General features: G+C 38.4%; 1 protein-coding gene across 1 annotated transcript; it reads right to left on the bottom strand.

Annotated features, from left to right (window-relative positions):
* Window positions 1-11289: 11289 nt before the first annotated feature.
* On the bottom strand, window positions 11290-21288 carry LOC133541960 (visinin-like protein 1). Its single transcript, XM_061885695.1, has 3 exons — window positions 21167-21288; window positions 14334-14549; window positions 11290-11605 (listed from the first exon to the last, which is right to left on the bottom strand). Exons 1-3 carry the CDS (start codon window positions 21230-21232, stop codon window positions 11408-11410), a joined length of 480 nt encoding a protein of 159 aa, XP_061741679.1. The 5' UTR covers window positions 21233-21288; the 3' UTR covers window positions 11290-11407.
* Between the last annotated feature and the right edge of the window lie 431 nt (window positions 21289-21719).

The raw sequence follows: 21719 nt of genomic DNA, 5'->3' as shown, positions 1-21719 counted from the left end.
ACAAATATTCTTCGTCAAAAAAACAGAAGCTAAACTTAAGAATTAAATTAAAATGTATCTATTATTCTTTACAATATAACAATACATTTACTTGAACATTTATTTAAATTGTCAGGAAAGAAGAGGAAGGAATTTAAAAGGTATTTAAAAATCCTACAATCATTTTTAAGGTTGTATTTTTTCTCTAAAATTGTCTTTCTGAGTTATAAGAAGCAAAGTAAAACAATAAATGAATTTAAACAAGTGAAGACCAAGTCTTTAATATACTTTCTTGGATTTTCTAATTCTATTTGAGTTTTGTCTCTCTTAGAATTAAAAATGTCAAGCAAAGCGAGACCACTTTGCTATTAAATAACTAAAATTTAAAAAATAAAGGCAGCTCACTGGTAAGTGCTGCTATTTGAGCTATTTTTAGAACAGGCCAGCGGGTGACTCATCTGGTCCTTACGGGCTACCTGGTGCCCGCCGGCACCACGTTGGTGACACCTGGCCAAGTATGTTCATTTTTTGTAAATGATTTGTTTAATATAGGAGCACTGTTGTTACCTATGTCTAGCTTGTGTGCTTAGCTGTTGTGTAGCTGCTAGCTCCAAGCAGCCTATAGCCTACCATGTTTACCTTTTGTAAATGACTTGTTTCCAACAGGAGCGATATTGTTCAATGATTTTCATGCATGCATGGAGGGGGTACTGAATCCAAGGGGGCGCCAGTTTGCTCACCAAATGCTGCGGGATGATGATATTGAACGTCGAGTTGTAGTCCGGAGGACGTGAAACATCTGGTTGACTGGTGCAGAACCAACAACCTGGCCCTGAACGTCAACAAGACCAAGGAGATCATCGTCGACTTCAGGAGGCACCAGTCCAGCCACGCTCCACTCTTCAATCAACGGTAAGCAGCACCAAGTTCCTGGGGGTGCAGAAAACTGACAACATGACTATGTCTCTACACACCGGAGCTCTTGTAAAAAGAGCTCAGCAGCGCATGTTCTTTTTGCGTCCCTCCCCCGCATTCTACAGAGGCACTAAAGAGAGCCTACTGACCAACTGCATCTCTGTCTGGACTGGAGCCTGCAGTGCCTCGGACTGGAAGTCCCTGCAGAGAGTGGTGAGGACGGCGGAAAAGATCATCAGGACTCTTCTTCCTTCTATCCAGATCGCAAAAAGCCGCTGCCTAACCAGGGCTCAGAAAATCTAGAGACTCTTGTCAGAAAAATTGTATGTAAATTATCAAATAACTTACAGTTCTCTTAGTTCCCAGTGAACAGACGAAAGTTGTCTTTGTTGAACCGAGCCAACGGCTTGGAAAATTCCGCTGTGTACGATGGGAGGAGACAGGAGGGTTTATGGGGACGGCGTGGCGCAACCCGAGGGTCCCTGGTTCAATCCCCACCTAGTACCAACCTCGCCACGTCCGTTGTGTCCTGAGCAAGACACTTCACCCTTGCTCCTGATGGGTGCTGGTTAGCGCCTTGCATGGCAGCTCCCTCCATCAGTGTGTGACTGGGTAAATGTGGAAGTAGTGTCAAAGCGCTTTGAGTACCTTGAAGGTAGAAAAGCGCTATACCAAGTACAACCCATTTATTTATTTATTTATCTATTGTGATCCAAGAATTGTCCAAGCTCGATCCAGGACCGGTCCAAACCCGAGGCATCTCTTTCTTTTTGGGTTAATGTGACCGAAAACAATGGCTGTTTACATACCCCCACCCCCCATTCTTTTAGAAACATGTTATGTAAACAAGGAATATCCAAATAAAAGAGGAGACGTGAACCTTTTTTCCGTTAGAGTGTGGGCGACATAAATAGGTTACAGGTCGACACGTTTCTCCTCAAATTGAGCCAAATTTAATCCTGTCTCTGTTTATTTCCTTGCTTCTTGTCTGTTTTAATAGATGTCATCGATGATTAAACATGACAGACTCCTCCCGCCTGTTTCCACTGCTGGACTACAGAAAGACGTTCCGCAGCCTCCGCAGCAGAACCTCCAGGTTCTGTAACAGCTTCTTCCCTCTGGCCATAAGACTCTTGAACGCATCATAATAATCCCCTCAATTACCCCCTAAAAATGGATTAACTCGCTGGAATAAAGACAATACAACATACATCCATAAACATGCATCTGCTAAAGTGCAATATATTTACCTGTAATCTATTTATATCTGCACCTTATTGCTCTTTTATCCTGCACTACAACGAGCTAATGCAACAAAATTTTGTTCCTATCTGCACTTTAAATTTCAAATTTTAATGACTATAAATAGGAAACCTAATTCTAATGCTTTAGTCTGCTTAGCTGTTGTGTAGCTGCTAGATTCCAACAGCCTAGTGTCTCGCATTTGCAAATAAAAGGTTTCCAACAGGCATACTTGCCAACCTTGAGACCTCTGATTTCGGGAGGGGGTGGGTGGGGGGCGTGGTTAAGAAGAGAGTATAATTATGGCCAATATTTATATATATATATATGAAATAACTAACTTTCAGTGAATTGTAGCTGTATATATTTATTTTATTATATATATAAATAAAATAAATAGTTGAATTTCAGACGACGCCTATCAAATACACAGTAATAAAAACACAGTTGTTCTACTAACTGTGCTGTGCTTGCTGGTTACTAAAAAAACAACACTTACCTTTCACTATTTGAGTAACGTCACTTCCGAGTTTCCAGAAGATGGTGCCAGTATGTGCTTTGACCTGCCGTCTCTCGCTGTCAGCTCTGTTCGTTCGTCTCCTCTCCCCCGTCACCTGCGGGCTGTGTGTCGGGCCCCACCTGGATTAACTGCGCCCTTGGACATGCTGGCCCCCGCCAGGTTCGGTCTTGTAAACACAAGCTCTTTGACAAACAAAACGTTTATCCTGAAGGATTTCTTCACTTCCCGCGGGTGGCGGACTTGACTTCTTCTGTGTGACGGAAACATGGCTGAGAGCCGGTGAGTCCGCCCCTCTTAATGAACTTCTGCCTCTGGAGTGTTCCTACTTTCATTCTCCGCGGTCGTCCGGTCGAGAAGGAGGAGGATTAGCAGTCGTTTTTAAAAATGACTTTAAATGCCGTCAGATCCGCTTGCAATCCTCCTTGTCAAGCTTCGAACTGTGCATGTTTGAACTGAAGGGAGCGTGGCCTCAGCTCCAACTGACTTTTCGGGAGAAAATTTCTTCCGGAAGGGGCGCTGAATTTCGGGAGTCTCCCGGAAAATCTGGGAGGGTTGGCAAGTATGCCAACAGGAGCAATATTGTTCATTCATTATCATGCATTTTTTTTTTTCCCTTGGCCTCAGTCTGCACCCCCACTCCAGGGCCTAGGCTAAGACCGATTTTTAAATTTTATTTTAATCTTCTATTTTTTTTCTTCCACCCCCCCCCAACGTTTACCTGTATGTCATCTTTTTTGTAAGGGGCGCTGGAAGCCGGCAGACCCGTCAGCGATCCTGTTCTGTCTCCCTGTAATGTTTGTCTCATCTTGAATGGGATTGTGCTGAAAATTGTAATTTTCCTGAAGGAACTCTCCTGACGGAATAAATAAAGTACTATCTATCTATCTATTTATCTATGTCTAGCTTATCTGCTTTAGTGTGCTCAGCTGTTGTGTAGCTGCTAGCCCCTAGCATCCTACAGCCTAGCATGTTTATCGTTTTTCTAGACGATTTGTTTAATATGGGAGAAATATTGTTCAACGATTGTTATTAGGGATGTCCGATAATATCGTCAGTCCGATATTATCAGCCGATAAATGCTTTAAAACTTAATATCGGAAATTATCGGTATCGGTTTCAAAAAGTAAAATGTATGACTTTTTAAAAACGCCGCTGTGTACACGGACGTAGGGAGAAGTACAGATCGCCAATAAACCTTAAAGGCGCTGCCTTTGGGTGCCCGCCCTAGCACTCAATATCTACTGCTTTTCACACACACAAGTGAATGCAAGGCATACTTGGTCAAAGGCCATACAGGTCACACTGAGGGTGGCCGTATAAACAACTTCAACACTCTTTCAAATATGCGCCACACAGTGAACCCACACCAAACAAGAATGACAAACATTTCTGGAGAACACAACAGAACAAATACCTTGAACCCCTTGCAGCACTAACGCTACAATATACACCCACCGCTATCCTTAACCTCCTCATGCTCTCTCAGGAGAACATGTCCCAAATACCAAGCTACTGTTTTGAGTCATGTTGAAAAAAAAAAAAATGCACTTTGTGACTTCAATAATAATTTTTTCCCCCATTTTTTTCCATAACTTGACTTGATTTACTTTGGAAAACTTTGTTACATAGTTTAATGCATCCAGCGGGGCATCGCAATAAAATTAGACATAATAATGTGTTAATTCCACGACTGTATATATATCGGTATCGGTTGATATCGGAATCGGTAATCAAGACTTGGACAATATCGGCAAAAAAGCCATTATCGGACATCTCTAATTGTTACCTGTGTCTAGCTTTTGTGCTTAGCTGTTGTGTAGCTGTAGCAGGAATAGCAGCGTGTTGGCGACATGCAAAGTTGCCGACAAAGGAGCCCGTAGACTTGCTTTTTTTATTTTTTTTAATCTTTTTTTATTGGGTTGAATCACAACACAGGGTGTAGTGCGGCCATGTTGTCGGGAACACAGTACATGCTACAAAAACTCCTTGTACACACGCTAACATTTGGTGTTGCCATCGCCACGACAACATCTCACTGGCAGCGAAACAAAAGAACAACAAACAAACAAAAAGGTTGAAGAGGGGATATAGACAGTGCTGAAAGAGGGCGGACGCTGAGCTTTTTCATCCGGACCCGACAGCGGGAAGTGAAAAAGTACAAAATGATGATCCTTTTTACTCGGGCAGCACACAATAAATTGATTTATTTTGAAAAATCGATTAAAAAAAAACAAATGTTTTTTTTTTCCTTATTTGCAATTTTAATGAATTGATTCTTGTGGGGAAAAAATAGGGTTTACCTTTTTTTTTCCCCCCATAAGAAATTTCAAAGAGACGTCCATACAACCAGAAGGAGCTTTTTTTTTTAACTTGTAACCTGTTTTGGAAAAAAAAAAAAAGATTCTACCAAATGTTACAATGCCAGATTCGGTTTGAATCCAGAGTCGATTCTGAATTGAATAGTCAACCCGGGGAGAGGAATCGGATTGAATCGTTAGGTGCCCAAAGATTTACATCCCTTTTCTAACCTGTTTTGCAAAAAAAAAAAAAAAAATCATAATTATTATATCCATCCATCCATCCATTTTCTACCGCTTATTCCCTTTATATCATATTTTATATTTCGATATTCTGTTCGAATCCAGAATCGAATCAGATTGAAAAAAAAAAAAAAATTTCTCCTTAGAATCAATTTTTAAAAGGCCTCTTTTTTTTTTTTTTTTTTTGCAAAAAAGGTGCCCAAAGATTCACATCCCAACTAAGGGTGCACCCAAAAAAATAAAAATAGATTCACACCTGAATCGTGATTCTTAAAATAAAAATCCAATTTTTAAATTGATAATTTTTTTTTTTTAATTGATTTAAAAAAACAAAAAAAACATTTTCTTCAGAGAATACATTTTTTAAAATATGTTGGGTATTTTTTGCAAAAAGAAGGAGCTTTTCTAACCTGTAACCTGTTTTGCAAAAAAAAAAAAAAAAAAAAAAATCATAATTATTATATCAAATTTTATATTTTGATATTCGGTTTGAATCCAGACTCGAATCAGATTGAAAAAAAAAAAAATGATTTTCCTCCTTAGAATCAATTTTTAAAAGGCCTTTTTTTTTTTGCGATAAGGTGCCCAAAGAGACACATCCCAACTAAGGGTGCACCAAAAAAAAAAAAAAAGATTCACACCTGAATCGTGATTCTTAAAATAAAAATCCAATTTTTAAATTGATTCATAATTTTTTTTTTTTATTGATTTAAAAAAAAAAGTTTCTCTTCAGAGAATACATTTTTTAAAATATGTTGGGTTTTTTTTTTGCAAAAAAAAAAAAAAATCCCTAATTATTATATCAAAAATTATATTTCGATATTTGGTTTGAATCCTGAATTGAGAATCAGATTGGAAAAAAATTATTTTTCTCCTTAGAATCAATTTTTAAAAGGGCTTTTTTTTTTCTTTTTTGCAAAATAGGTGCCCAAAGATTCACACCCCAACTAAGGGTGCACAAAAAAAATCTATTCACATCTGAATTGCTATTCTTTAAAATAAAAATCCAATTTTAAACCGAGTCATAATTAAAAAAAAATATTCAAAACATATTAAAAATTATTTTCTCCAAAGAATACATTTTTAAGAATATTTTTTGGGGTGAAGATGACCTGAATTTTCTTTTTTATATATATAATTAATATACCAAATATTTTGTTGTGAGATTCGGTTTGAATCCAGAATCGGTTTTGAATAAGAATCAGATTGAAAAAATATATTTTTCTTCTGAGAGTCCATTTTTGAAGACTTTTTTTTTTTTTTGCGAAAATGAGTTTTTCCAACCTGTAACCTGTTTTGCAAAAAAAAAATTCATAATTATTATACCAAATATTACATTGTGAGATTCAGTTTGAATCCAGAATTGATTCTGAAATTAGTCGGATTTGGATTGAATCGTTAAGTGCCCAAAGATTTACATCCCAACTAAGGGTGCACAAAAATATATGTATTCACATCTGAATTGCTATTATTAAAAAACAAAACAAAAAAAAAACATTTTAAATTGATTCATAATTAAAAAAAAAAAATATTTAAAACATTTTGAAAATTATTTTTGTCAAAGTATACATTTTAAAAAATATTTTTTTTCGTGAAAAGGACCTTTTCAAACCTGTAACCTGTTCTGAAAAAAAAAAAATCATAATTACACCAAATATTACATTGCGATATTCAGTTTGAATCCAGAATCCATTCTAAAGGAATCAAATTGGGGGAAAAAAAGGTTCTCCTTACAATTAATTTTTTATAACACATTTTTTTGCAAAAAAAAATGTGTAACCTGTGTTGGAAAAGTTTCATTATAATTTTTAAATATGTCGTTTTTTTGTTCTTTTTTTGCGAAAAGGACCTTTTCCAACCTGTATTGAAAAAAAAAAAATCATTATAATTATTATACCAAATATTACATTGCGAGATTCCGTTTGAATCCAGAATCGATTCTGAATAGAGTCGTCAAAAGGAATCAGATTGGGGCGAAAAAAAAGTTCTCCTAAAATTAATTTTTTTAAATACATTTTTTGGCCCAAAAAAAAAAAACCTGTAACATGTTTTGGAAAGGTTTCATTGCTATTTTTTATACCAAATAACAAATTGCGAGAATCGGTTTAAATCAAATCCTCAACCAAGGAATTGGAATCGTTAGACGCACAAAACTTCACACCACCAGTTATTACTATTAGTAATTAACACTTTTTTTTTTTTTAAAAACACAGACTAATGATTGTCGTAATTATCACTCAATAAACGTCGGGAATGTAAGTAGACCAGTGTTTCTTATGGTTAAGAATTGCTGGCCCGCCAAAATATATGTCCGTTTCTCAGCTCATATGTAGTACACCTTTCCACCACTTGTGGCAGTAGTGACAATAACAAAGAAACAGACTATAACTTAAATAAGTTTTTTTAAGCGCAAAAATTATGACTCAAGTGGCGAAGCTGTATTTTACATTGCACTTCAAATAGCAGTTTATACAAGAAAAAAATATAAATGTTTTATTGAATTTATATTTATTTTGGTACATTTCCGCACATTAATTATTGAATAGGGTTAAAATCAAAAGTAAGAGGACTTAAATTGCCAGTTTAGTGTTAATATTTGAGTGTTAATCGAAAAGATTAAGAAACTCAGATGTAGACCACGAGTGGTGCACACTAAATCAATTCACATCCGAATCGCGATTCACACTCATTTTGATTCTAATTTGAGTTATAAATGATTTAAAAAAAAAAAAAAAAGTTGTTTACCTTTTTTTTAATGGATTTAGAATCTGAAGGGATAAAATATTGAACTAAAACCCTGACTAATCGTTTCAAATGAATTATTTTCCTTCATATCAAAAGGAGCTTTGGGACAATTCGAATACTCAAAGGACGACAATCAGCCATCGTTGAAAGAGGCTCGCTCGAACACGCCGACGGAGCCTTTTTTTTATTCCTCGCCAGTCAATCATTATAATCACCACGTTGTAGGGAAATAACCAGAATGACTCAACAATAACAAACAAAGTGAAAGCTTGCTGATGCACGAGCCGAGCCGCCTTGTTGTCCATGTTATAATTTCGTCTCGCCAGTTATTAATGATAACAGTTACCGTGCATTATCGAAAAGATAAGAAGTGAAAAAAATGCCAAAGTTCATGGTACACTTGTTCATGCATGAGCACATGCACCCTGTTAGGATGTTTCTCGGAGTAATGTGAGAATTCCTCTCGCCAGTTAGTAATGATAACTGTTACCTTGCAGCCATAAAATAACCAAAACAAAAAGAAACGTCAAAGCTCATGGTACACTTGGTCATGCATGGGCAGATGCACCCAGTTAGGATGTTTCTGGAATAAGATAAATCTTCTCGCCAGTTATTAATGATTACTTGCACCTTCCATCTATAAAATAACTAAAATGAAGGAAACGTCAAAGCTCATGGTACACTTGGTCATGCATGGGCACATGCACCCAGTTAGGATGTTTCTCGAATTAAGATAATTCTTCTCGCCAGTTATTAATGATAACTGGTAGCTTCTGTCTATAAAAAAAACTTAAAGGGGACGTCAAAGCTCATGGTACACTTGTTCATGCATGAGCACATGCACCCAGATAGGATGTTTCTCAAATTAATATGATGATTCTTCTCGCCAGTTATTAATAACTGTTACCGCCCATCTATAAAACAACCTGAATGAAATGAACTCATAGCTTGCAGTACACTTGTTCATGAATGAGCACATGCACCCACTTAGGATGTTTCTCGGAGCAATATGATAATTCCTCTCGCCAGTTACTAATGATAAATGTTACCTTCCAGCCATAAAATAACCAAAACAAAGTGAACGTCAAAGCTTACATGCACGAGCTCAAATCAAAACAATGCCTCTCACCAGTTATTAATGATGCAACTGTTAACTTGCATCATCAAAATAACCAAAACGAAAAGCGAACGTCAAAGCTCACGGCGCACTTGCCCGTCATGGATTTTCCTCCAATCAATGTCATATATCCTCTCGCCAGTTATTCATTATAATTGTAACCTTTCATCATCAGGTTACTATCAAAGCGGTACACTTGTTCATGCATGGGCACGTGCGCACACATGCAACGCAGCCACTTCGTGTCGTCGTCATAGTTGTTCCTCCCACCAGTTATTAATGATAACCAGAATCTTAGCGATGCAACAGGCCCAGTGTGAACATCTCTCTCTAGAAGCCGTCTAATTATTTCTACTCTATACATTTTCTCCATCTTACTGTTTATGAAGACATATTTTTCAACCAATTAGTGACAAGGACATATGTTCCCACGCGGTAAAAAGCGCCAACCAGCGATAAAAAAACCAAAAAAACATTATCTTCGATAAGGCTTTGCTCGTCTTCCATCTCAGGGTGCAGAATGACTTTAAGGCGGAACTTAAAGGCATGCAAGGAAACGAAGCGCATATTTTCTTTGTGTTTTTGTCCGATATATTTAAAGTTACAGTACGAGCATGTCTGAGCAGGCAACGGCGTCTTGGAGAGTCAGCGATGACTCAGGGGTGTCCAAACGTGCCGCACAAGGACATGACCAATAATAGCCTGCGGCGGTTATTTTTGATATCTTACATTTTTAAAACCAGCACAGTATTTATCGGAACCATGAGGGCTCCCGGCAACTTTTAAACGTATATATACACATATAAACGTATATATACATATAAAAGTATATGTACGTCCAATAAAGCTCCTGGGGGCCCAAAAGGGTCTCAGTCATTAAGTAATAAGTTATATATCAATATTTTTGTTTTAACACTTAATTATCTGTAAATCAGATCTATTCGTTGAAATAGTTTATATTTTATGTTTTTTTAATTTAAAAAAAAATCCCCCCCAAAAATATATATTTATAATTACACACACACACACTTATATACATATATATATATATATATATATATATATATATATATATATATATATATATATATATATATATATATATATATATATATACACCAATACATATATACGTGTGTATATATACATACGTGTGTGTATATATGTATGTATACACACTTGTGTATATATACATATATATATATATATACACACATACATACATACATACGTGCGTTTATATGAACACAAGCATATATACATACACATATATATATACACATATATAAAAATATTGATATACATATATACATGAATGTGTATATACATAAATATTCATATCCATATATACGTGTACGTATACATACGCGTATATATACATATGGGTGTGTATATGTACATATACATTCATGTACGATACACACACACACACATATATATATATATATATATATGTGTGTGTATATATATATATATTCCAATTCTTGTTCCTCCTGATTCTAAATTGATATACTAATATACACACGTGTGTATGTATATATATATATATATATATATATATATATATATATATACACGTGTGTATATTAGAATATCATTTTAGATTCAGGAGGAACAAGAATTGCAATTTGAATGTAAATCCATTTTTTTGTGCACCGCTAGTTAATAGTGTCAATATAGCACCATTTTCTCGTGACATTCCACCCGTTTACTTTTTTAGGGATTCTTTTGTCAAATCAATATTAAAATGTCTCGCGGGCCGTTGAAAAAATTAACCCGTGGCCGCACTTTGGACACCCCTGATCCGGCGCTAATATTTAACACCTATCGTGGTTTGTTTGGGCAAACATGTGGCAAGTATGGCATCGCCGGAACAACGAATGGATGCCGCCTCCTGTAGCTACGCAACGAAGACCTCCATGCTTTAGTGGAATCAAAAATAACATGGGGAAAAGGAAATTGCACATGTCACATTTTGGCAATTGATCTTGAAATAAATATATATATATATATTTATATATTATTTGTCCATGATTTTAATATGTACTTGTGTGTGTTTGTTGACCTTTTTTTCAAGCAAATAACATTCTCATGCACACGAGTGTTTCAAACACAAGAAGCAAGATCCATTGAATATATATATATATATATATATATATACATATATATATATATATATATATATATATAATATATATATATATATATATATATATATATATATAATGTGTGTGTGTGTCTGTTTTGTTGTAGTTAAGTGGAAGTAGCTGCAAACTGAATGGAACATAAATATCTTTCTATGCAGTCCGTGGCAGCGGCTCGGCGGCTGGTTCCGCTCGCCCGCTCACCTCATTTCTGCAGGTCGCACTGCAGGAGTAAAACAATGGAGGGGTCGCTCTTCGCCGCCTCCTTGAATTCCTCCAGCGAGATCTGGTCGTCGTTGTTCTTGTCCATCTTGGAGAAGATCTTGTCCACCCTCTGCTGGGGCGTCAGGCCGTCCTCGTTCATCTTCATCATGATCACCGTGCCCACCATTTTATAGATCGCCTGCAAAAGGTAGGTGTCAGGAAATATTGTATGGAAATTATCACACACAAAAAAAAAAACGTTACGTTCTCCGAGTTCCCAGTGAACAGACCAAAGCTGTCTTTGTTGCACCAAGCCAAAGGATGGGAAAATTCCGTTGTGTACGATGGGAGGAGACGGGAGGGGTTATCTATTTTGATCCAAGACCTGCCCAAGCTCGATCCAGGACCAGTCCAAGCCCGAGGCATCTTTTTCTTTTGTGTTAATGTGATTGAAAACAATGGCTGTTTACATACCCCGCCATTCCTTTAGAAACGGCTGTTGTTATGTAAACGGGGAAAGTCCAAATAAAAAGAGGTGGCGAACAATCTTTCGCCACAGCGTGGTGGAAAACTGTACAGACGTCTAATCAAGTTCCAAAGTAGATGAATCCATTTCAGCTCTTTATTGTTGTTGATCTTGCTTAGTCTTTTCCTATCTTTACTTTTGTCTTTTACTGGACTTCTATTTTTTTAAACTGAAATACACACGATGACAAATGTATAAGCTATGTGATTCAAATAACATACTGAAACATAATACACAATATATAAATATTAGCTTTACACAAACATTCAGTACTATCACCAAAGCGTAGTGTTGAAGCTATTTCAAAACATCCATTGAAACACTGCGAAAAAATAGTTTTTCAATACACATCTTACTGTCAAATTTAACAACTTTCCACCCTAATATTGAGTCACATAAACAAGTTAAACAGTTTACTTACAGACTTATCTATTCCAAGGCTTGCAAGAGCTAACGCAACTTGTCTACTTCTCAATTGCTTCATGAACTGAACTGACATCGTCAACCCGGATTTGATTGATTGATTGAAACTTGATTAGTAGATTGCACAGTATAGTACATATTCTGTACAATTGACCACTAAATGGTAACATCCGAATAAGTTTTTCAACTTGTTTAAGTCTGGACCCACGTTAAAGTGCCCAAACTAATGAAGCGTAGTATTTTCATATCGCCACAAGGTGTCAGTAGGTGTCTACAATCAAATGGGCAGATCATAAAGTGTAAAGAAAATGTAAACATAGAGAGAAACCTGAGAAGAACTGTTGTCGTTCTATTTTTGCGGTGAATTTTTGTCCTGCTACTTATTTTGGATCAATCATAAAAAATATCACTAATTAGCGATATATCGCACACTTATGCCGTGATGCAGTTTTCACAGTACGCATATGGCTGTCGAAACTTGGGCTATGGAGCAGTAAACTGCATGGATTGTTTTCCCGAGATGCAATAGAACTGGACCAAGGCTAAGAAACAAAAACTACCACAAAAGGCAAAACTAAGGACATGAACCAAAAGACTCGCTAAACGTGACATGAATAAACAAAACTTACTTGGAAAGAAAAGAGCAGAGCAGCATGAACTATGACATGGCATGAAGCAGAGTGATACATAACCAGAGTGAGCGTGAACGGACTGATGACGCCAGAACGACCAACAGAAAGTGACAGGCTTAAATAATACTGACATGATTGAAACAGGTGCGTGAGTCCAACACGTGAGACAGGTGAAACTAATGGTTCGCCATGGTGACAAAACAAGGGTGTGAACAAACAGGAACTAATGGAGTCTTGAAGTAACAGAACATACAAACCCCGTTTCCATATGAGTTGGGAAATTGTGTTAGATGTAAATATAAACGGAATAAAATGATTTGCAAATCATTTTCAACCCATATTCAGTTAAATATGTTACAAAGACAACATATTTGATGTTCAAACTGATAAACATTTTTTTTTTTTTTGCAAAATATCATTCACTTTAGGCTTCACGGTGGCAGAGGGGTTAGTGCATCTGCCTCACAATACGAAGTTCCTGCAGTCCTGGGTTCAAATCCAGGCTCGGGATCTTTCTGTGTGGAGTTTGCATGTTCTCCCCGTGAATGCGTGGGTTCCCTCCGGGTACTCCGGCTTCATCCCACCTCCAAAGACATGCACCTGGGGATAGGTTGATTGGCAACACTAAATTGGCCCTAGTGTGTGAATGTGAGTATGAATGTTGTCTGTCTATCTGTGTTGGCCCTGCGATGAGGTGGCGACTTGTCTAGGGTGTACCCTGCCTTCCGCCCGATTGTAGCTGAGATAGGCGCCAGCGCCCCCCGCGACCCCGAAAGGGAATAAGCGGTAGAAAATGGATGGAAATGGCATTCACTTTAGAATTTGATGCCAGCAACACAGGACAAAAAAGTTGGGAAAAGTGGCAATAAATACTGATAAAGTTGAGGAATGCTCATCAAACACTTATATGGATCATCCCACAGGTGTAAAAAGAGCTTCCCAAAAAATGCTCAGTCTTTCACAAGAAAGGATGGGGCGAGGTACACCCCTTTGTGAGCAAATAGTCAAACAGTTTAAGAAGGTTTCTCAAAGTGTACTTGCAAGACATTTAGGGATTTCAACATCTACATATTATAAAAAGGTTCAGAGAATCTGGAGATATCACTCCACGTAAGCGGCATGGCCGGACACCAACATTGAATGGCCATGACCTTGGGTCCCTCAGACGGCACTGTTTCAAAAACCGACATCAATCTCTAAAGGATATCACCACACTTCAGAAAACCACTGTCACTAAATACAGTTTGTCGCTAAATCTAACACAATTTCCCAACTCATATGGAAACAGGGTTTGTAACTAAAAAAAACATGGTCACAAGACATGACAATGGCTCTCACCCTCTCACCTCAATAATCTCCAGCATCTCCACCCGTGTTATTTTGCCGTCCCCGTCCAGGTCGTACATGTTGAAGGCCCAGTTGAGTTTCTGCTCAAAGCTGCCCCGAGACGTGATGGACAGCGCACAGATGAACTCTCTGAAGTCGATGGTGCCGTCGCCGTTCTTGTCGAAAGTCCTGAAGGCGTGCTGGGCGAACTTGGACGCGTCCCCGTAAGGGAAGAACTATACGGGGAAAAGAGAGGTCAAGTTAAAAAAAAAGCACATAAAAGAGCTCTTACCATGAATTGATTAACATGGACCCCGACTTAAACAAGTGGAAAAACGTATTCGGGTGTAACCATTTAGTGGTCAATTGTACGGAATTTGTACTGAACTGTGCAATCTACTAATAAAAGTTTCAATCAATCAATCAATCAAAAAATGCACAAATGTGTTTTTTACGCATCCCTGTGGTATTTGTGCATTTCTGTTTTTGTTTTTTTTAAAGGAGCTGAAGACCCCCTCTCTATTCCTTGCACTTCACAGACAGCTGTTGCGTGAACAAAGCACAGTTCAAGGTCAAATACAGATATTAAATATCCTAACCCTTACTTACCCTAACCTGGTCAAGCGTCAACCGTTTACTTTATTGGTCCCCGAGGGCAAATTCAGATTTTCAGCACTATCGCATTTAAAAGCAGACAAACATTACAGGTAGACAGAACAGGAACCTGTAAATTGTACTTGCACTGCTCTTAATCGATCTTACATCAAGCCTGCATTGATCTCAAAATGGTTCTACATCAATTTTTGATTACCTCAATCTTGAATTGACCTTGCATCGACCTTACATCAAGCCTGCATTGACCTTACATTGATCTTGAATCAATCAATTTTACATCTTCCATTGATCATAAATGGACATTGATATTCCATTGATCTTAAATGGACATTGATCTTGCATTGATCTTAAATTGATCTTGCATCAATCTTACATACATTTTACATTGAACCTAAGTTGTACTTGCACTGATCTTACATTGATCTTAATATATCTTCCATCAAGCCTGCATTGATCTAAAATTGATCTTGCCTACATTGATCTTGCATTGATTTTACATTGATCTTAAATACATTTTGAATTGATCTTAAAAAGATCTTACATCGATCTCTGACACTGATCTTAAATCAATCTTGCATTGATCTTAAATTGCTCTTGCATTGATCTTAAATTGATCTTACATCAATCTTGCATTGATCTTACATCCATCTTAAATCGATCTTAAATTGATCTTGCATAGATCTTACATCTGTCTTACATCGATCTTGCATTGATCTTAAATTGCTCTTGCATTGATCTTAGATTGATCTTGCATTGATTTTACATCGATCTTACATCAATCTTACATCGTTACATCGATCTTGCATTGATCTTACATCGATCTTGCCTTGATCTTAAATTGCTCTTGCATTGATTTTAAATTGATCTTGCATTAATTTTACATCGATCTTACATCGATCTTGCATTGATCTTACATCAATCTTACATCGATCTTGCCTTGATCTTAAATTGCTCTTGCATTGATTTTAAATTGATCTTACATTAATTTTACATTGATCTTGCATGATTTTACATCGATATTGCATTGATCTTAAATTGCTCTTGCATTGATCTTAAATTGATCTTGCATTGAGTTTACATCGATCTTGCATCGATCTTACATTGATCTTGCATCGACCTTACATTGATCTTCCGTTGATCTTGCCTTGATCTTAAATTGCTTTTGCATTGATTTTAAATTGATCTTGCATTGATCTTACATCGATCTTGCATTGATCTTGCATCAACCTTACATTGATCTTGCATTGATCTTGCATTGATCTTAAATTGCTCTTGCATTGATTTTAAATTGATCTTGCATTGATTTTACATCGATCTTGCATCGATCTTGCCTTGATCTTGCATAGATTTAACATTGATCTTGCATTGATTTTACAATGATCTTACATCAATCTCTCATCGATCTTGCATTAAATCGTCAATTGCTCTTGCATTGATCCTAAATTGATCTTACATTGATTTTACATCGCTCTTACATCGCTCATGCACTGATCTTACATCAATCTTGCATCGATCTTAAATTGATCTTGCATAGATCTTACATCGATTTCGCATCTAATTTACATTAATCTTAAATTGATCTTGCATTGATCTTCAGTTGATCTTACATCGTTCTTGCATTGATCTTACATTTATCTCTCTTCCACAGCACCACACGCAGATAAAATGTGTTGCAGGTGTATGTGTTGTCCTGGTGTTTTTTAAAAGTGTTTTTTCAACATTGTTTAGTCTGGAGGCGGCACTGGAGTGTGTGGAGACGAATGTGCGTTGCCACACAGCACATTCCACCAGACAAACTAAACTGTTCCTTCTCTGCACTCGCATCTATTCTATGTCCACCTATTCCACATTGAACAGTAGATTCTGTTTTCACTGGCTGATCCTGCGATTCAGACTACACCGCCTCTGCTGGTGGCACCCAAGAACCGCACTGAATTCAAGATGAAGATCAATCGATTTCCCCACGAGCTGATTGATTACGCCCACTTTTCTAACGCTCCTGCCCCACTCCTGTACTTGTGAGGGATTTGGCCAGATGGACTTCTCCAGGCTTCATAAGAGCTCACGCCAGTGGTCGTGTGAGTTTGGCACGGACCACGCAGAACACGAAAGCCTCTGTAGTGGGGCTGCGAGCTGGCACTGGTACTGAGGAACACTCGGCGAGAGGTTGGCAGAGGCGACACTCCACCAGTCGCACTTCTCACTTAACGCCGGAGAACAGACGAATAATTCAGTCTGCGACGGAGCGGGCCCGCGCCGGCGGAATCGCACAGAGAAGAAGCTCATCAGGAAGTGAGAAAAGGATTTAGCAAGTCTGGACTAAAAAAGAACCCCCCGAGTGCCAGCATTTGCGTTTGCGTGCCGGCTCTTCAGATAACAGCTAAGCTGGACGGACATCTTGCAGCTTAAAAGCTCCCAGTGATGAGCCAGCAAGGGTCAGGGTTTCAAAAGTGCTGATTTCTTCATTCCATGCAGGCTGTTGCAGTTTGGGGAGTAGCAGTTGGCATGGAAACCGGATTATGTTCCACAGCAGCTATCCGGAAACCCAAAAAGGATCAAATCCGGCCAAATTGTGAGGAAACACTCAAAATAAGCCGCGGCAAATGAAACCCATCTCCGATTTTAATCTTTTTCCTTCACTCAGTTCATTTTTTCCTACGCTCTGCACCCTGCGGCTTATAATACAGACCTGCTCATTAACATATTTCTCTTTGCTAATGGCTGTAGTACAAATAGTAAAAAAAACTAAACCAAATAGATTGAATAGGTGTGTCATTGTTTGTGCTACGCCGCCATCTTTTGGACAAATTCGCTCACTGCAGGTGCTGCAGTGTCCTTCCATTTAGTGTTTTGAACCAGAGGCAGAAGTCAGTCTTCTCGAGGTCCATTGCGTTTATAATAATAATAATATTTTATTTGTAAAAAGCACTTTACATTGAGCAAACAACCTCAAAATGCTACAGTGTATTAAAATAATAATAATAATAATAAAAATAAATAAAATATAAAAACTAGAACAGCCTAATAGCTAGAACTAGTATGCATTTATCTATAAAAAGGCTTTTTTTTTAGAAAGGTTTTTAAGTCTTTTTTAAAAGCATCCAGAGTCTAAGATGCCCTTAGGTCAGGGGTTGGCAACCTTTATCATTCAAAGACCCATTTTGACCCGTTTCACAAAATAAAGAAAACAATGGGAGCCCCAAAACACTTTTGAAATTTAATATGAAATAATACAGCATACAGAGTTTTTTTTTCTGCTTTGTGTTATGTATAAAGCAGGGGTCACACCGTAATATGAAAAATTAAACACCTTAATATGAATATTAAATGTTAGTGCGGCCCGCGAGTTTTATATGAGTGACGCTTGACAGCAGCACACTTGCCAAAGCAATTTTTCCGGGAGACTTCCGTATTAGAGAGCAAATATTCTCTGAGGTACCTGCTGATTGTCACCAAACCAACAATAACAAGGGCGTATGTTATGATGACACTCTCTTTAGCGCCCTCTACAACCTGAACTAACGGCTACAAGGCATACTTGTTCAACAGCCATACAGGTTACACTGAGGGTTGTGCTATAAACAACGTTAACACTCTTACTAATATGCGCCGCACTGTGAGCCCACACCAAACAAGATTGAGAAACACATTTCGGGAGAACATCCGCACTTTAACACAACAGAACAAATACCCAGAATCCCATGCATCCCTAACTCTTCCGGGCTACATTATACACCCCGCTACCGTCCAACCACTCCCTCCACCCCTCCGTGCGTCAGTTGAGTCTGCAGTTCTGAGTTGAACTAGGTCTTATTAATCATCAATATTCTGCTGTTTTCACTTTTCAGTCGGTCATCTTCCTCTCCAACCCTCCCCCTTCTGCTGTTGTTGTTCCTGACCACTACTGTTAAAGACGACAGGCGATTAGACAACTCGTACCACCTGGGAAATCTGATCACCTGCCAGCTGTGACTCGCCGTCAGCACTGCCACGCCACAGTCTGATGGTGCTTGGTCTTCAGCACCATGGACAGAGGCGGTGACCTTTGCTCCTGCAGGCGCGCTGATCACACGCTCCCTCCACAATACAACCAAAACAATTCTTACTCACTAAAGCGTCACGTGTGATGTCCGTAGGAGTGTTTTCATGCATACTTGTAAGTGCTATCATAATGTAATCTAGCTAGCATTGTTAGCATTAGCTAATATGCTAACAGGTTTTACAAGTGTCAGTGTTATTATTGTTAACTGAGAATGGCATTATTTTTGTATTGTTTCAGTTTCAAAAATACCTCAGTAAATTCACCAAAACGCCACCGCAGAGTTATTGAGTCTTTTAGCTGATTGGAGAGCTACCCGGGAGTGGACCAATCTTATTAAGTCAGTTCAGCCGATTGGAGAGCGAGCTTGCGCAGCTCGTGGGTTCATGATGATGACTTCTGTTTTATTTGATCAGCCGTTTTACTGCCGTGTTACAGACACAGTTTAGAAAAAATCAAGATATGCAAATAAACAATTACAGAATATTTCTGTGTAAGCAACTTAGTTCACAACGTATATATCTGCGGCTTATATAGTCCGGTGCGGCTGATACGGGGGGAAATGTGTTTTTACTCAAACCCAGTGAAAAATGGGACGATTTGGTAAGTGACAATTGTTTTAGTTATATTGTAAACCTAACAAACGTTTCTTGGAGTAATGAACGAAGAATCCATACGAGTAGAGACGCTATGGATGATTAAGAGAAGGGACGGCACTTCTAGTCACGGTTCAAAGCACAGTCCAAACAGATGAACAATGCAACACTGCAGCACCTGCAATGAAGTGAAATGTAGTGAATTATATTCATATAGCGCTTTTTCTCTAGTGACTCAAAGCGCTTTACATAGTGAAACCCAATGTCTAAGTTACATTTAAACCAGTGTGGGTGGCACTGGGAGCAGGTGGGTAAAGTGTCTTGCCCAAGAAAACTACGGCAGTGACTAGGATGGCGGAAGCAGGAATCAAACCTACAACCACTCAACCAACCGAGCTATACCGCTCATAAATGAGAAAACTTGTGCAAAAGATGGTGCCATAGCACAAACAATAACACACATCTACTCAGTGGCCTTGTGGTTAGAGTGTCCGCCCTGAAATCGGAAGGTTGTGAGTTCAAACCCCGGCCGAGTCGTACCAAAGACTATAAAAATGGGACCCATTACCTCCCTGCTTGGCACTCAGCATCAAGGGTTGGAATTGGGGGTTAAATCAACAAAAATGATTCCCGGGCGCGGCCACTGCTGCTGCCCACTGCTCCCCTCACCTCCCAGGGGTGATCAAGGGTGATGGGTCAAATGCAGAGAATAATTACGCCACACCTAGTGTGTGTGTGGCAATCATTGGAACTTTAACTTGTCTTTTATTTATTTGCATGAAAAAAATCCACAAATAAGCCACCTCGTTTTATAAACCGCAGGGTTCAAAGCGTAGATAAAAAGGAGCTGCTTTTAGTCCGAAAGTTTACGGTAAACATCCATGCATCCAGCCATTATTCTATCGCTTGTCCCTTTTCGGGTCACGGGGGATGCTGGAGCCTATCTCAGCTGCTTCCGGGCGGAAGGCAGGTACACCCTGGACAAGTCGCCACCTCATCGCAGGGCCAACAGACAACATTCACACTCACATTCACACACTAGGGACCATTTTAGTGTTGCCAATCAACTTATCCCCAGGTGCATGTCTTTGGAGGTGAGAGGAAGCCGGAGTACCCGGAGGAAACCCACGCAGTCGGGGCGGTATAGCAACTTGAGGGTTCCAGGTTCGATTCCCGCTTCCGCCACCATAGTCACTGCCGTTGTGCCCTTGGGCAAGACACTTTACCCACCTGCTCCCAGTGCCACCCACAATGGTTTAAATCTAACTTAGATATTGGGTTTCACTATGTCAGGGGTCGGCAACCCAAAATGTTGAAAGAGCCATATTGGACCAAAAATACAAAAACAAATCTGTCTGGAGCCGCCAAAAATTAAAAGCCATATTACATACAGATAGTGTGTCATGACATATATGAATTGAATCAAGAGGACTTAAAGGAAACTAAATGAGCTCAACTATAGCTACAAATGAGGCATAATGATGCAATGTGTAAATGTAGCTAGCCTAAATAGCATGTTAGCATCGATTAGCTTGCGGTCATGCAGGGACCGAACATGTCTGATTAGCACTCCACATAAGTCAATAACATCAACAAAACTCACCTTTGTGCATTCACGCACAACGTTAAAAGTTTGGTGGACAAAATGAGACCGAAAAAGAAGCGGCATAAAATAACGTCCCAGAAAGTCGGAGAAAGTCGTACATGTAAACAAACCACGGTGCGTTCAAGGACCACCAAAATTAGTAGGACAAAACGGCGCTCGCCAAATACTTGAATCAGGGAAGCGTGTTTAATGTAAACAGTAGGGCTGTGAATCTTTGGGTGTCCCACAATTCGATTCAATATCAATTCTTGGGGTCATGATTCGATAATATATCGATTTTTTTCGATTCTTGATTCAAAAACGATATTTTTCCGATTCAAAATTATTCTGTATTCATTCAATACGTAGGATTTCAGCAGGATCGACCCCAGTCTGCTGACATGCTAGCAGAGTAGTAGATTTAAAAACAAAAAAAAGCTTTTATAATTGTAAAGGACAATGTTTTATAAGAGATGCGATGCAAGTGTAAGCCACTGTGACACTATTGTTCTTTTTTGTTATTTTTATAAATGTCTAATGATAATGCCAGTGAGGGATTTTTAATCACTGC

Source organism: Nerophis ophidion, linkage group LG24 (assembly GCF_033978795.1).
Source record: "Nerophis ophidion isolate RoL-2023_Sa linkage group LG24, RoL_Noph_v1.0, whole genome shotgun sequence".
In the NCBI taxonomy this organism is placed as follows: Eukaryota; Metazoa; Chordata; class Actinopteri; order Syngnathiformes; family Syngnathidae; genus Nerophis; species Nerophis ophidion.
Note: the sequence above shows the minus strand (reverse complement) of the source record. Positions and strands in the feature narration are given on the sequence as shown.